This window comes from Stigmatopora nigra, chromosome 2 (assembly GCF_051989575.1).
Source record: "Stigmatopora nigra isolate UIUO_SnigA chromosome 2, RoL_Snig_1.1, whole genome shotgun sequence".
Lineage (NCBI taxonomy): Eukaryota > Metazoa > Chordata > Actinopteri > Syngnathiformes > Syngnathidae > Stigmatopora > Stigmatopora nigra.
In genome coordinates this window covers 18,359,917-18,375,992 of record NC_135509.1, presented here as the reverse complement: position 1 = coordinate 18,375,992, position 16,076 = coordinate 18,359,917, and the positions used below count along the sequence as shown (strand labels likewise).

The window sequence follows — 16,076 nt, the reverse complement described above, 5'->3', positions numbered from 1 at the left end:
CATTTTTCAACACTTTTAACACTTGCTATATTGTTGTAATGTAATACATTGCCTACTTCAATGGCAGGGGAATACATCAATAGACCACTTATTAGGAACTCATTCATTCATTTTGTGAACCGCTTATGCTCACCGGCTAACTACGAACACAAGGCGATGGACACCCTGAATTGGTGGCCAGCTAATCACAGGGCACAAGGAGACGGACAACCAGGGAGTGGCTTATACGTGAGAATTTGTAAAATTCAATGATTTTAAGGCAATTCTAAGGGTGCAGCTTATACGCAGGGGTGGCTTATATGCAAGACAATATGGCAGTTTCCTTGAGTGAGAGTATAATGCAGTGCAAATGAATGTTTATGACATGTAATTAATTAATGGAGCTCTGAATAGCAAAATCATCAGCTATTTTATATTGCAGACAATAAATTGATATAGATGTCATGGTCACAGAGTCACTTAGATGCTTGTCTGCTATTGGTCAGTGTCACTAAGATGCTTGTCTTCTATTAGTCAGCATCACGGTGTCACTGAGATACTTGTCTGTTGTTGGTTGGTGTGAGTAAGAAGACACTTCATTCAGAATCTCGCCTCCATTACTTCTGTAACTATAACAATAAGTCCATATATGACAATTTCGCCTTATGATCCTAACTTAATGTCGTAATCTGGGAGTCCACTGTATAGTACTTATTGTGACAGGCCCAAGTGTATGTAAAGACATTTCAGTATTACCAGTGACAGTTTATAAACGAAACAATGTTGAGTAAGTTGGCAGGATCATAGGGTCCGAAGGGGCAATATGAGTAAAAGGCGGAGGGAGGGCAACAGGCTTTGTTTAGAGTTTGGAGAAATAATGAGCTTTCTCCTGGGTGGGTGATATAAGGAGGCGGGAGTGCGTGGGGGCGGTCAGAGAAGCTTGGGTTTAGTTTTTGGCTGCAGGAGGCCCGCAAAGCCTGTGTTGTCTGAGTGCACTGAGCACACTGTCACTCATGTCCACGGGTATGTTTTCAGTCTGTTTCCAATGGCCATTCATAAAATTGGACCCTCAATGCACTTTGTTACTGCAGTTGTGGTCAAAAGTTTACATACACTTGTGAAGAAGATAATGTCTTGGCACTCTTGCGTTTCCAGTTATTTCTACAACTCTGATTTTTCTCTGATGGAAGGATTGGAACAGATACTTTTTTTGTCACAAAAAAACATTCATGAAGTTTGGTTCTTTTATGACTTTATTATGGGTGACCAGAAAAAAGTGATCAAATCTGTTGAGTCAAAAATATACATACAGCAGCACTAATATTTGGTAACATGCCGCTTGGCCATTTTCACTTCAACTAGGCGCTTTTGGTAGCCATCCACAAGCTTCTGGCAAGTTTCAGGTTGAATCTTTGACCACTCCTCTTGACACAATTAGTGCAGTTCAGTTAAATTTAATGGCTTTCTGACATGCACTTGTTTCTTCAGCATTGTCCACAAGTTCTCAATGGGGTTTAAGTCGAGACTTTGGTAAGGCGATAAAAAAAAAACCTTAATTCTAGCCTGATTTAGCCATTCCATTACCACTTTTGATGTGTTTTTGGGGTCATTGTCCTGTTTTAACACCCAACTGCGCCCAAGACCCAATCTTTGGGCTGATGACCTTAGGGTTGAAGGTAATCCTCCTTCTTCATTATCCCATTTACTCTCTGTAAAACACCAGTTCCATTGTCAGCAAAACAGCCCCGCATAATACTACCACCATCGTGCTTGACGGTAGGCATAGTGTAGTTGGGGTTAAAGGCCTCACCTTTTCTACTCCAAACATATTGCTGTGGATTGTGGCCAAACAGCTCGATTTTGGTTTCGTCTGACCACAGAACTTTCCTCCAGAAGGTCTTATCTTTGTCCATGTGATCAGCAGCAAACTTCAATCGAGCCTTAAGGTGCCGCTCTTGGAACAAGGGCTTCCTTCTTGTACGGCAGCCTCTTAGTCCATGGAGATGCAAAACATGCTTGACTGTGAACACTGACTGCTTTTTGGTGATTTTCGGCTGAATCTTCACCCTCCTGACCAATTTTCTATCAGCAGCAGGGGATAGCTTGCATTTTCGTGGCAATGACAAAACAGTGCATTGCACTTTATACTTACAAACAATTGTTTGAACTGTTGCTCTTGGGATCTGCAGCTGCTTTGATATGTCTCCAAGTGACTTTCCTGACTTGTTCAAGTCAAGGATTCGCTTTTTCAGATCCATGCTGAGCTCCTTTGACTTTCCCATTGTAGCGTTTGTGGGCTTTTGCATGCAATGAGCCCTATTTAAAGGGCCTCAGGGAAGTCACAAGCTGTAGTCACTCATAATAACTTGCTACATGTATATTTTTGACCCAGCAGATTTGATCACTTTTTCTGTTAACCCCTAATAAAGTCATAAAAGGACTAAACTTCATGAATGTTTATTGTGACTAAGAAGTATCTGTTCCAATCACTCTATCAGAGAAAATCAGAGCTGTAGTATTAATTGGAAACTCAAGAGAGCCATGATATTATGTTCTACACGAGTGTATGTGAACGTTTGACCACAACTGTACCTCTGTTAAGCTGTTTTTAGTGTATCAGACTATATTTAGGAATAAATGAAGTTAGATGGTGATTTTTACATAATTAGAAGGAATAACCAAATGGTGCTGTGTTTTGGCAGGGTTTACTCCTGAACCAGAATGGTGTCAGCATGAAACTACTTTTGGGTGGCGCAATATTTGTTTGAAAGAAAAATTCTTAGAGAGACACACACTCCTTGTTTTGAATATAGTTCTCTAAAAAAATGAAACAAAACTTGCAAACCAGTGAAATTATCCTTTGGAATTTGTATCTTTTTTGCTAGTGGTGGTGGTGCTAAAGAGGATTGCATGGCAATTTACAGTTCCTCCCCTCTTTATCTGTTGATTACAGACATTTTACATTTGATCTCCAAACCTTTAAAGTCATCTTAATCTGCCTTTTTATTGGCCTGAGTCACTGCACTGGTTTGGAACAGATAAACCGGAATGGCTAGTAATCACCATGAAGCCTGAATCTACCTCTTCTTTTTTCCCCCGAGCCGAGTATGAGGAAGTGGGGATTTCAGCTCTATCTTCCCTACTTTCCCAGCTGGCAAACGTGACTTGTTGAACCCTACGAGCTGAGAACCAGCTGACTCTGTAGCCTTATTCCTTCTTAGTCTAACCTTTGTCTTGTTTGATTCAGCCTAGATGGTAGTGACCGTCAGCATTTGCTATTTTGTGCCTATGTTCTAAATATGTAAATTGTCACCAAAATGAAAGCAAATACAGATCTTTTCCAGAACTTTATGAATAACAAATTAAAATTAGCGGATCAAAATGATTATTTGTTCCGTAAGCACATTTATGAATTGACAAAGCATTTCAGAATGAGAAGAGAGAAAGATTTGTGACTTCCTGAGTAAGTTGTTGTTCTGTGGTAATATGTGTAGGACACCTATTCTCAGGAAAGGTCCGACACCATCAGGCTCAATGTACATGATACATAACAATTGCTGACACTTATTGAGCTTTTTTGGACAAGTTTATTCTGTTAAACAGGTTATGTATCTTGAGCATAAGTGGAGGTAATCAGGCTTTGATGTGTTAATTTGACAGTATTCTAATAACCACTAATATTTCATGAATAATCAAGGGGGATACCTGTAATCACTTTTTACAAATAGCTTTTTATTTAACTGAACAATTTTCATCCCATAATCTAAAACTAATGCCTGATTCTTCAAAAATAAGAAGATATACTTGTTTTTTTAGATTACACATTTTAATTTTATAACTAAGTTGTGTAAACAGGCCATCAAATCCAATTCCTAACATTATCCATCAGTGCAAAAGGTCATGTTTAGGATTGAAGTATATTTTTTTTTGTAAAAAGCTATTTTAAGATGAAGTCATTTGTTTTCTGAGAATCACACATGCTAATGGTTTGACATGTCTTAGTAAAATGCCATTGTTAAATTTCGATAGGAATTAATCAGGATAAGGAAAATGAGACAGAATTTATGTTAATTAAAAATGATAAAACAACCAACACATTAAACAAATTGTGCACTTTGTGAATTTTTGAACAATAGTGTACTGCATGACACATTGTGTTGCAATATCTGAATGGTTGTGCTGTATCCTTTTGTACAACATGAACTTAAATTTGTTCCAAGGTCGACATTGTAAGTGAGAACATGTTCTCATTATACTGACTGATATTCCAGTGTAAGTGTAATCTTGCATTTCTGTCCATATTCTTAGATATTCTAAATTTGATTTGACATACGAGTAAATATACATATGAGGGTTGGCCAAGGTGCTGAGCTCCAACAGCAAGGAGCTGTTCTTGAGTAAGTGGTCCAATGCGGTCGCCGTTTCCCTGGTTGCACATCCTAAGGGCTAAAGCCGACTGATGGCCGAGTCAAAGATGCCTCCTCACTGCTGCTGAACGGGGTGGTCCATTTTTGACATGCACTACTGCACTCTGAAACCCAATTGAAGTGTATTTTATTTTGGACTATACATATATGCGTTTTCTTGAGGTTTCCAAATCTTTGGGACACTTAAAAAGCACAACCATTTCTAGAGATCAAATAAGCACTGCCCATACATTTACACACTGTTGGATGTTTACAGGTTTTGCAGCAGCCTATTTTTTTGCTTTTTTTATCATTAACCAGGATGAATTGGAAAATAGATAAAGGAGTTTTCATATGTTTGAATTGGGAGTTAAATGCATATATCGGAGGGGAGAGAATCAGATTGTGAGTGGTAGATGATGCTTTATAGCAGCAGTCCCCAGACTGTTCCAGAAAGGGCCGCAGCGAATGCGGGTTTTTGTTCCAACATGGACGTTTCAACCAATCTGGTATCCTAGAGGTGAAATCAGTAGATTGCAGTCAGGTGCTTCTTTTTTTCAGCAGAAACGTCTTTGGTTAAACTTTGTGTTGGATCGGTTGGGACAAAAACCTGCACCCACACCGGCCCTCGACGACCGGTTTGGAGACTTCTGCACTATAGATTTACTGTTTGGTTTTCGTCACCTATTGCATCTACTGTACGTGTACGTACAGACGACCATGTTTTCACACTTATTAAATGGTGTTGACATACCTCCCCTGGTCCCTATCTTTTGTTGACAGATGCCTTGTATGATTTTACATCTTACCATTTTTGTAAACAACTGCATATATATATTTTTTTTCATATACATATATATATATATATAAAAACTTCAGCCGCTTGCATAAATTTTTAGTACAAATAAATATCGTTATCAGCCGCTACTAACTACTAATTATCGGTATCGATCCTGGAAAAACCCTAACAAACCATGTGATAAAATACATTATACCTTTCTAGACAAACATACAGTCAATATAAGAATAATTTTGTTAAAGATTATCTAAAAATAGAAAAATACCAGATATTCGTCGAATCAACTAAGTCGTGATAATATTGAAGTACCAATAAGAACTTTGTCAGTGTACAAACATGGCCCCCATTTTACATAATTAAAACAATGTGGACTTTGGAGGCTTTTGGCCATGGGTTTTACATGCACATAAACATGTGTTTGGCTTGTAAGAGTGCTACAACAAACTACTGGGCCATACAAAAGCGAAAGGAACACCAAGGGAGGACATGAGGGTCTAACGCAGCTGCAGGATAGTGGCTTGATGCCCTGCGTGTGTTCTGTTGAGCGTTTGGCACTTACACCATGAATCCTGCTGTCCTGGCTAGACTGTTCCAGGCCTGCCTGCCTGCCATCCTGATGACACACGTGCACGCAGTCACGCATGCACACACGAATGAGAAGGGGTAACACGGCGTCCAAAGCCCGGTAGTCAGAGTGGATTGTTGCGTGTTGTTGTGTGCCTAATGTTTCTCTTCAGTGTCCATCTGTTACTGGGCCCCGCTCATGCGAGAATCTCATCAAAACTCTTCTGGATCCTTCAATAACTCATTATGAGAACGTCTAGATGAATTAAAGGACAAACAATGTGTCCAAAAACAAAATAGACGTTAGCTTCAACATTACCCTGATGCATTACATGAAGACTCAATGATAAAAAGGCAGAGTAACAAAAAGATCGGGGAGTTTTCATTGTGAAAGTAAAGATAAACATGAACAGTTATCTATCTGTATGTCGTGTGTGATGGACAGGATAGGAAAATTGGACCGTTATAAAAAAAATCCAGAGTTTCGAACAGTCCTAGAACTGACAAGTTGGACCCTATGAAATAAAAATGTCTAATAAAGAGTGAAACCGGCACAAAACACAACAAAAGAAATTTTGAAATAACCGTATTATAGTATATTTTCAGGAACACCCCCAATAAATACCTAAAATCAATAATTAAAAAAGTTGAATTACCGGAAAAATTGTCCGATACACACCAAATTTGACACACGTTTGCAAACTACCATCATAAATGTTAATCTGGAGTTTCAAGATCGTGGGTGTCTCAACAGCAAAGAAAATTGATAAAATATTAAAACCACTGCAAGAACAGTCCTTTGCACACAGCCAGCTCTACGTAGCCAGCTTGCGTGTCGGATCTCCATCCAAGCTTTTCATATTCTCTCTGAAAAATCTGGCCAAAAACATTGTTTACAAAGAAGTTATAAAACGCCCCAAATCCTCATCGCGCCAAACTTCTAGCCAGTGTCTTTGACAGTTCTTCTCCATTCCAACCCTACATGTAGCCAATAAAAATCCATTATACGCAAATCGTCTTCACTGTAGAACCCTATTAAAATGGTACGCATAAGGGAGCTTCAAATATGACTCTTAGTAACAGTTCACGTCCTTCATCAAACCACTGATTTGGCCACTAAATGAAATATCACACACTCGAACCAACTGTTCTCCGTTACTTGATAGATGCATATTACCAACACGTGTACCAACAACCGGGCTCTTCTTCTTGTACTATATATACATAGATTAACATATTAAAAGCTACTTATTTAGCAGGCACTTGCTTAACTGATTTAGTTGGTCATTTTTATTGCGTTCCAAATGTTCAGATCAGATTGCTTTATGTGTTGTTGTGGATTTTGCACTGTTTTATGCTTTCCAAATATTATTGCTTTCGGGTGTGTGGTTAGAAGAGTAAACTAGTAAAATGATTCATTTAAAAAGAATCTGTTTTTGAAATTGCAGGCAGCATTGTGAGTGGTGAGTGTTTTGTACATCTGCCTCACAGTTCTGAGATCTAAGATTCAATCCCATTCTCTGGCAGTCTTGGTGTATAGTGTATTCTCATGCCTGCGTGGGTTTTCTTCAGGTACTCTGCTTTCCTACCACATGAATTGTAGGCTGATTTGACTCTAAATTATTCATACAAGGTCGATTGTTTGTGTGTGAAATGTTTGTCAATATGTACTCAGGGACAGACAGGCATTTCAGAATGTATCGCAGCTCCTGCCCATCATTAATTAGGTCAGGCTCCAGCAACCCTACAACCTTTGCGAGGACAAAATATGAATGAATAAATGGTTGGCATTTAAATTAATTCAGTTAAATTCTGATTCATGTATCGGTGTTAGGGTCGTGTGTACTGACCCCAAAGCAGGCTACAGACAAGGCAAACTATAGTGATGAGAATTTTATTTGCACAGTCGTGTGCGACGTGGTTCGTGGTACGTTCTGAATATAAGCCAAAGCGAAGATACCAGAGTGGATGTTGACGGGGGGCAAGAGCCATTAGGTCCGTAGCAGAAGCCGAGGCAAAGGTACAAGACGGGTAAAGCGTAGGCGAGGTCCTGGGAAGAGCAAGGGGCCAATGGTTATTAGCAATCCCAACAATATAATGCGAGAAGGAAATAACAGGTAAACTGTCCAGCGATGTGATTGAGCTGTGGCTGGCTTAAGTAGATCAGTGATGATGATTGGTGGCACCTGTTGCTGCTCCGCCCATTTGATGCTGGACTTGTGATTAGATGGGCTACACATTCACCCACACGCCTAGCCCTGGGGCTGAGAATCGGATTGGAAGTGACACCGTGTGAATCTGTACATCCGTAGTTGCAGCTAAAATGTCTGATATTCAATCTAGATTTACAAATACATTTCAGTTTATGCAGACTAAAGTCTGTAACTCTCACATACACGTAGGTGAATGATGCTCATACTAGCTGTATAAGGACATTGTCACAGACACAATCAACACTAGTGGAAACGACATGCAGCTTTCTGAATGAATGCATTGTTGTTTGAATGGAAAACAAGGGGGTGTTAGGACAGGAGAGGAGGGGGGATGGAAATAAAAGGCAGGAATTTGGAGAGGAAACATAAATGGAAGTGAACAGAATGAACATGGAAGGGCCACCAGAGGACAAACACTTGTATAAAAAAAACACACACACACTGCATGTTCTGGGTAGTCCAAGCCGTCTGATGTCTCCTGACAGCTTTGTTTACTCTTATCGAGTTATCATACAGTGCAAAAAAAGTGTATGGTCAATGTTAAGTGCAGCCAAATGTAACATGCTCCCATTGTAGTTACACATATGTGCATGTGCTCTGTTATTCTCCAGCCAACCCACACAAATACATACAAATCAATCTGTTTGTTCATGCTGTGGCAAGGGAGAGAACATGACAAGTGTGAACAGTTGAGCCCTGACAAAATGACATGTTTGCCCAAGGAGCTGGCAATGCTAGCGTGTGTGAGAGTGTGAGTATTATATATGCCAACCCTGCTGTTTCCTATCTGGGTTTTTAGGCGAATTGTAAACAGATGAGAACCATTAATTATATTCTCTTTATGTGCTAGTTGTGGTGGGTAATATTTGTTGCTCTACTTAATACATTGGCAATAGTGTATACTGTCATCCTTCAACATTCACGTATTCAAGTATCCAAATCAAAATGTTCATTAGAATGTCAAAAATCTCACAAGGGGAAGACGGGAGTTGAAAAATGGCGGAAGTCAGCTGGAGTACCTGGAGAAACCCCACACAGACACATGGTGTACATCTCAGAAATGTGAGGCAGGTGTGATAACCACTTGTTCTCTGTGCCACCTCCTTTCAACAATGAAGAACATAAAATAAGTTTCAACACAAAATTAATTGCTACTTTCATTTCATTATTTGTTTTATATTTTGATGTTATGTCCATTTGGCATTCCGAATGGGAATTGCAAGAATCATTTTAAATCTCTTTTCTCGGGGTGACAGTTGAATGTACCATTTAGTTGTACTTGGTTGCAGTTGAGTCACCGTGAAAAATGAGCTTTGTGTGCACGCAGATACGAGATTAAGATAAAAGTTTCCAAAGCTGGATAAAAGAACCTTATAGCCCGGGGTTAGTAACTGATGGCTCGGGAGCCATATGTGGCCCTTTCCATGAGTGCATATTGCTCTCCACTAACCTCTGAGGTAAAATATGGAAATCACTGGTGAGAGAGCTGAGTCCCGAACGCATGAATTGAAGCGTCATTGTAGCGTTGACAATATATCTACCACCACATTTATCACAATTTTGTGTTATTAATCTTCTACATGCATGATATCATTGATACTGATTCATTAGCAACAGCATAACAATGTTTTCAAAAGAATTCAGATACTTTTTGTACTTTAAAAGTGGTGAAATGACAAAAACAATCACACATTTTTATGTATTTTTACTTTTAAATTCTGCGAATGGCTCCCAAAAAATAACATTAGAAAACATTTTTTTTTCTGGCTGCTCGAAGGGAGCAAGAAGAGAACAGATGTAAAGGTGGGAAGTGAATGTCGTAGGTGCTCTCCCATCATAAGTGCTAATATCTGCACTGAGCCACACGTCCTTATCCACTGTCTGCTTGAGTGCACTCAAGAAGTGCATGCTGCCGAGCTTTTTACTTGTGCCAAAGCAGTCTTGGATTTTGGTACGATAATTTCCAACCGAAACCAACACCACATTTTCAGTCACAAATCTTTGCTATATTTTCTTGGTATTTATTAAAGAAAACAATGTCTGGAGAAGTTGTAAGGTCTACTCTATGCAAAAACATTTTTATTTTTAATCAATGTAAATCATACATTATCACTGTCTAAAAAAAACAATGGACCTTGACCTTGGGTCAAAATACATGGTTTACCTCTACAAAGCATCTAGACCCCTTGCTCAGGGGTGCTCATTACGCCGATCGCGATCAACTAGTTGATCATCAAGATACGACTGGGAGATCGCCTGAGAGTAAGATTTGATCTAGTCTTGTAGTAGTTTCCTTCGGGCCTGAACAATGTCTCGTTTGTACAGTGACATCGCAATGTACCCACTACAATACTCGTACTTTGTTTGAAGATGCATTTCTGACTCAATTAGGTTAAGGTCTCATCAGGATCTAACTGTAGTCCTGACAGCCTCGGCTATTATGTAAGTCCTGACACAGCTGCTTGTAAGGCTTCTCTTTGATCTTGATGTTCTTCATTTTGGCACACTTTGTTGTTAATCACATGTCTGAGGTGGCCTTCCAGCAACCTCTGTTTAGGAAAATAAACAAACGCTATTGTTTACTTCAGCGTATTCATGAATGCTCCTACATCCAGGTTCTAGATCAGGGGTGTCAAACTCCCTTTGGTCCGCGGGCCGAATACAGCTTAATTTTTGGATCAAGCGGGCCGGATCAGTAAACTCATTGCAAAATTACATAGAACTAACAATAGGCCCACTTTTTTTCCTTTGTATTAGTCACTAATACTAATAATCAGTGCAAAGAATGAGTAAATTATCAAAATGTTTATTAACAGAATTTTCCTTTTACATTATGAACAATATATTATGAACAAGAGAATAACATAACATAAATAAATGTCAATTCATGTTGTGTGCACGTACTAAAACACTGCGCTCCTAGCGGATAATACAAGAGCTACAAATTTTAAAGAAAATTTATATATTTTTTATACAATGCAGCTTTCTTCCCCGGGCCGTACCAAACAACCAGACGAGCCGGATCCGGCCCGCAGGCCATATGTTTGACACCCTGTTCTAGATCGCATGACTTTTGCTTTTACCCATGTATTTGTTTTATTTCTCTTTCCTGTTGTATTTGTTTTTTTTTAATTTTATTTTAACTGTCTTCATAAGTTAATGTTATTCTTATTTCAATTTCTCAGTTTTTTTCCTGCTGATTTTCATATGATACAAGTCACTTTGAATGGTCTAATGTTAAATTGTGCAATACAATTACATTTGCCTTGCTTGTCCTTCAGTTTGAAGAAATTCAAATATTTAAAAGCTTGAAAGTTTTATATTTTTTAAATGAAGGGAGGATAGGAAGATAGTAGATGTACTGATATATTGTTTAAGTGATATCAGGCTATTAAACAACGAGGACTGATCGTTTTGAGTTATTTGAGCTATCTATTTAACCTTAACATTTCTGTCCCTTGTCTTATTTACATAGGATTCCTGGCACCTTCCCTGGGATTTTGACCAACCTTTTTCTTATCTATGGTTTGGCCCAGAGATTTGAGGGAACATTTTGGATCGTAACCATTTTGCGGCCACCCATTCAAAACTAGTCTGCTGCCTGGTGCACTAGATAACTTCAGCTGGCCGAAATGGAACGTAGCAGTTGGAGTGGCAGTGAGAGTCCTGGGGACGACATGGATAGACTTAGTGACTCCGGAGGGGACAAGACAATGGACGGGGATCCTGAGGGCGTGTGGAGTCCTGACATTGAGCAAAGCTTCCAAGAAGCCCTTGCTATTTATCCACCATGCGGAAGAAGGAAGATTATACTCTCTGATGAAGGAAAGATGTATGGTGAGTTCACATAAACACTGGAATGTCACATTTCTTTAGGCGTAATGTTCACTTATTATTTGATCCCCCTTCAAATATAATTTGTGTGCTTGCAAAATGTGTGTGAAACAGTTTTTTGCACTTGCCAAAACATTTTTGTGTGTGTCAAAATATTGTTTTGCTTTTGTGGGTGGTGCATAAAAAGGCTTTTGTTCTCGTTGAAGGACAAGTGTGACCCTCTTTCACGTGTGTATGAATCAAACACAGACTAACACAAAATGCTTTTACGACTACAATGTTTTTTTTTTAGATAATGAGAATCTTTCCAGAACACTGCCATTTACAGCCAATACGAACATTAATTATCGGCTACCCTGCAATTGACAAGTGATCTGTCTATTTTGTACCCTGCTTCATTGAGGTCCAAAGTCAGTCAGGAAAGTCAACACTCACCCATCCAATGGACAAGCGGTATAGAAGATTGATGAACAGATCATCTGAACAATAGGTCCAGAGTTGTTGTAATAGAAAATAAAGCAGTGGCTATTTGTCATATTTTCTCAGATTATTTTAGGCATTGGGTTTGATTGATTGATTTAATTTGACAAGGGACAGCACATATTAATGAACATATACATATTCATAATGGTGAATGGTGAAAGTAACTAGTAGAAAAAAAGGTTAAATAGGTTAAGTAAGCAAACGTAGGTCGGAGAGCAGTTGAAGAAAAACAAACATCTTGATCACATGATCACTCTAATTCCTATCCACTCAAGACTGCCTTCATCAGGTTAACTTCAACCAACACTGAGGGAGAAGTTGCATCGTAACATTTTTCATAACGACACCGTCATTGGTAGTATGTCTATGGAAATTAGAACTGTATTGACTAATCGACATCATCGAGCGCAAAAATGCATTGATTAGTGCAGTTTATAAGAATGTTGGCGATTTAAATAAATCGACACATGAATGCAGTCAGTTGAATACACATATGCACACTTGATATGGTGGAAGCATTTCTTGCGGGGAATAAAACAGTGCCACAATGAAACCGACAAAAAAGCAGACAAGACAACCCAAAGTGTGGGTTGATTTTAGAGAAAAAATGAGGATGTCGCCAGCAGCCTTCGTAAAGCCGAATTAGCATACCACAACAGCATATCGGTCATGTAGGAGCATCTTAAGAATTGTCATTTATGTGTACTGCTACAAGGTGACACAAAACAATTAGATTTAGGAATATATGTACATCTAATTAAGTTACTAATGACACGGTTTTACTGAAGTAGTCGTTACATGCGACATGTTAACGTGCATCATCCAGTTTCATTTCTTGACGTAGCTTAGTTACACAGTGTTGTGTTTTAACAGTGCATTATATAGCTAATATAAAGTTAGCTATTTAGCTACAGTTAAATTGTTTTAGGGGCCTGTGGGTAACATTACTAATCCTGCTGCTTTATGTACCTATGAACATTAAGTGACATGTCATGTGAGATCTTAATATGGACTTTGAGGGTGCCAGAGTTAATTCTACTTGTGATAGTGTCATCCACATTTGATTTTCAGTAGACTTTGCGTTTATTTAAGACTTAATTATTGTGTTATTTATTTTTGTCAATTACTTTACTCTAGCTGTGCTGACATTTTGCTTTATTTTAATGCATGGGTAGAGAAATACCTCAATCATGTTCAGACATCCTAAAGCTTGTTTAAAAAAGATATGACGAGTATATATTCATTCATTTTCTGAACCGCTTTGTCCTCACTATGGTCGTGGGGGTTGCTGGAGCCTATCCCAGCTGACTTATGGCCAAAGGCGGGGGACCCTTAATCGATTGCCTGCCAATCGCAGAGAATGAGGAGACAGACAACCATTCATACTCACAGTCATACTTAGGGGCAAGTTAGAGTGTCCAGCCAGCCCACCACGCATGTCTTTGGAATGTGGGAGGAAACTGGAGTACCCGGAGGAAACCTACGACGGGCCGGGGAGAACATGCAAACGCCAAACAGGTGGACCAACCTGGATTGGACCCAACGTCCCCAGAACAGTGAAGCTAATGCACTAACGGGCCACCACTCAAGCTGCTGGGCTTCAATTTGTAACTTGCATTCATTTTTTTACTTAAATAAAAACAAAATGAGGTGTCCAGAAATGTGAAGCTGAAAAAAATATCCCAAAATTAGTACAAAAAAAATCTCCGTTGTGCTAATTGACTAATCGCAAAGATGATTAATAGATTAGTCGGGAGGAATATAATCGTTTGCAACAGCCCTCATGGGAACTGTAGGCATAGAGCTGAGAACTATTGGTCGACCTTGTTAAACATGACGGCCACTGAGATTGTCGGGATAAGTAGCAGGGGAGAACAACGTCCCCATCGTGCATGTTTACAGCTGTGGTCCACAAGGGAGTGCTAAAGAATCCCCATGACAGACAAATACCACAATGTTTCTCTGCGAGGATATGTGTGGGGTGAGGGTGTGTGTGTGTGTGTGTGTGTGTGTGTGTGTGTGTGTGTGTGTGTGTGTGTGTGTGTGTGTGTGTGTGTGTAGTTGTAGTTAAATTCATATAATAATGAGCAGATGGTCCTCTGGCTGACACCAGCTGTGCCTCCCTCTCACCCCACTTTGTGCATACAGAGTGTTCTCTATTGAATTCTTTATGACACAGCTTCAAACTGTGGCTTCTATAAGTAATAAATTAGGATATTCTAACAATTAGTATCTTAGTCTTCAGTTTCAAGTTCTTATTTTTCCATGAAATAACTGATGGAGTCTTGCCTGGTAGGCAAATCTCCTTGGCTAAAATCAATTAGTCATCTATCTGTGTTCTTTTCAACATTATCTTGTGTGTCTTTTTTATGCTTTTATCTTCTTCCTTTGCCTTTTGGACCCCATTGTTTTCTCTTGGTCTTTTCCCAATTCTTCTTCATCTGTGTTCTAAGCAGCAACGGTCAGCTGCTTTAGTGAAATGCTGTGATAACGCCACTGCACACCACCTGCTCAGCAACAGGCAGTTAGGGAACAGCTGGTGTGCGTTGTGAATAGATATCTTGCTCACATTTATTAGGGAAATCCAAATAAATGTTGCTGTGTTTTTCAAATGAATGTGTCAATGTTTGCTTGCACATTTCACAGTTCTTGCAAGATTAGTTGATATGTAAATGTTTTGTCTGCAACAAGCAGCCTCAACAATGACCTCGTCAATAGGACAGAAAGGCAAAACACTGATAGCAAGACCCCTTTCACAACTGTTATGATGTTTGATTACCAAATGGAATTTGACATATTCTTTATTCCATTGCAAAGCATAGTACAATTCGTGAAATCAATAGAAGGGACAAGCAACATTTGGTCCAAAGGTAATACTAATAGGATATTAACTTTACAACTGAATTGATCACTGTTTACAACTTGCATTGGCATGTCCATACATATTAGGGATTTTTTTTCAGCATTTACACTCTGATTCTTTCAATCTTAAAAATATTATTTCTATTGCACTTGAAGCTAAAAATCCAAGAAAATTCACCTTTTGTCATTTATGGGCTAACAGTAAGTTATTATTAATACTAGCTTTGATTTAAAAAAGCCCCACTCAGAATCTATCATCTCTAAATGTTTTCAAATGTCAGTTAATTTAGTATAGTATGTTAATAATATTAATCCTTTTGCTTAGCCAGTCACCTCTTTTGAGCGCTAAAATTTTTAAGTAACCTGGTTGGTTACAGACTTCATAAATTATTCAACCATAATCACATAACTGTGAAATGTACACTTTAAAGAAAGCCATGGTTTTGGCCATTCATTAAAATCTTCCATAGTAGCTTGGGAAAAAATATACACATTTCAGCTTTAAACAAACAAACAAATGTTATCTGCTTATTTTGCTGTGCAAGTATCTGCACTCTTTTTAAATAGAAACATTTAACAGTGGAAACAAATGTTTCTGTTAAAAAAACCTTAATGGAGGAAAAGTCTATTACTTGACAATAATACAAGTGATATAGATGATACATGATTCATATCCCACAGGGGTTAGATCGGTCCACAAATAAATATGTCAATAATTCTCAAGTAGATAGGTTAAAAGAGCTGATTTATATAAGACAACTCTACATTACATCACTTGTCAAGGAGAAGGCCTGCAACTTTGGCATTTGTTGTAATTTGTTTTCTTCCTATTCAGTTATCTCTATTGAGTGAAGGCAACTTCAGTGTATACCCTGAATTTAATTCTGAGATTGTCACAAATATTTAAAGCAAGCTTACCAAGCGTAATTGTTATCT

At 38.7% G+C, this 16,076-nt stretch overlaps 1 protein-coding gene across 1 annotated transcript in view; it reads left to right on the top strand.

Moving 5' to 3' along the window:
• Positions 1–16,076, top strand: part of LOC144187722 (transcriptional enhancer factor TEF-1-like) — a 36,538-nt gene that overhangs the window by 4,758 nt on the left and 15,704 nt on the right. The window contains exon 2 of the mRNA XM_077710639.1: positions 11,437–11,798. Within this exon, the coding sequence (XP_077566765.1) occupies positions 11,594–11,798 (205 nt within the window). The 5' untranslated portion in view covers positions 11,437–11,593. The remainder of the gene's footprint in view (positions 1–11,436; positions 11,799–16,076) is intronic.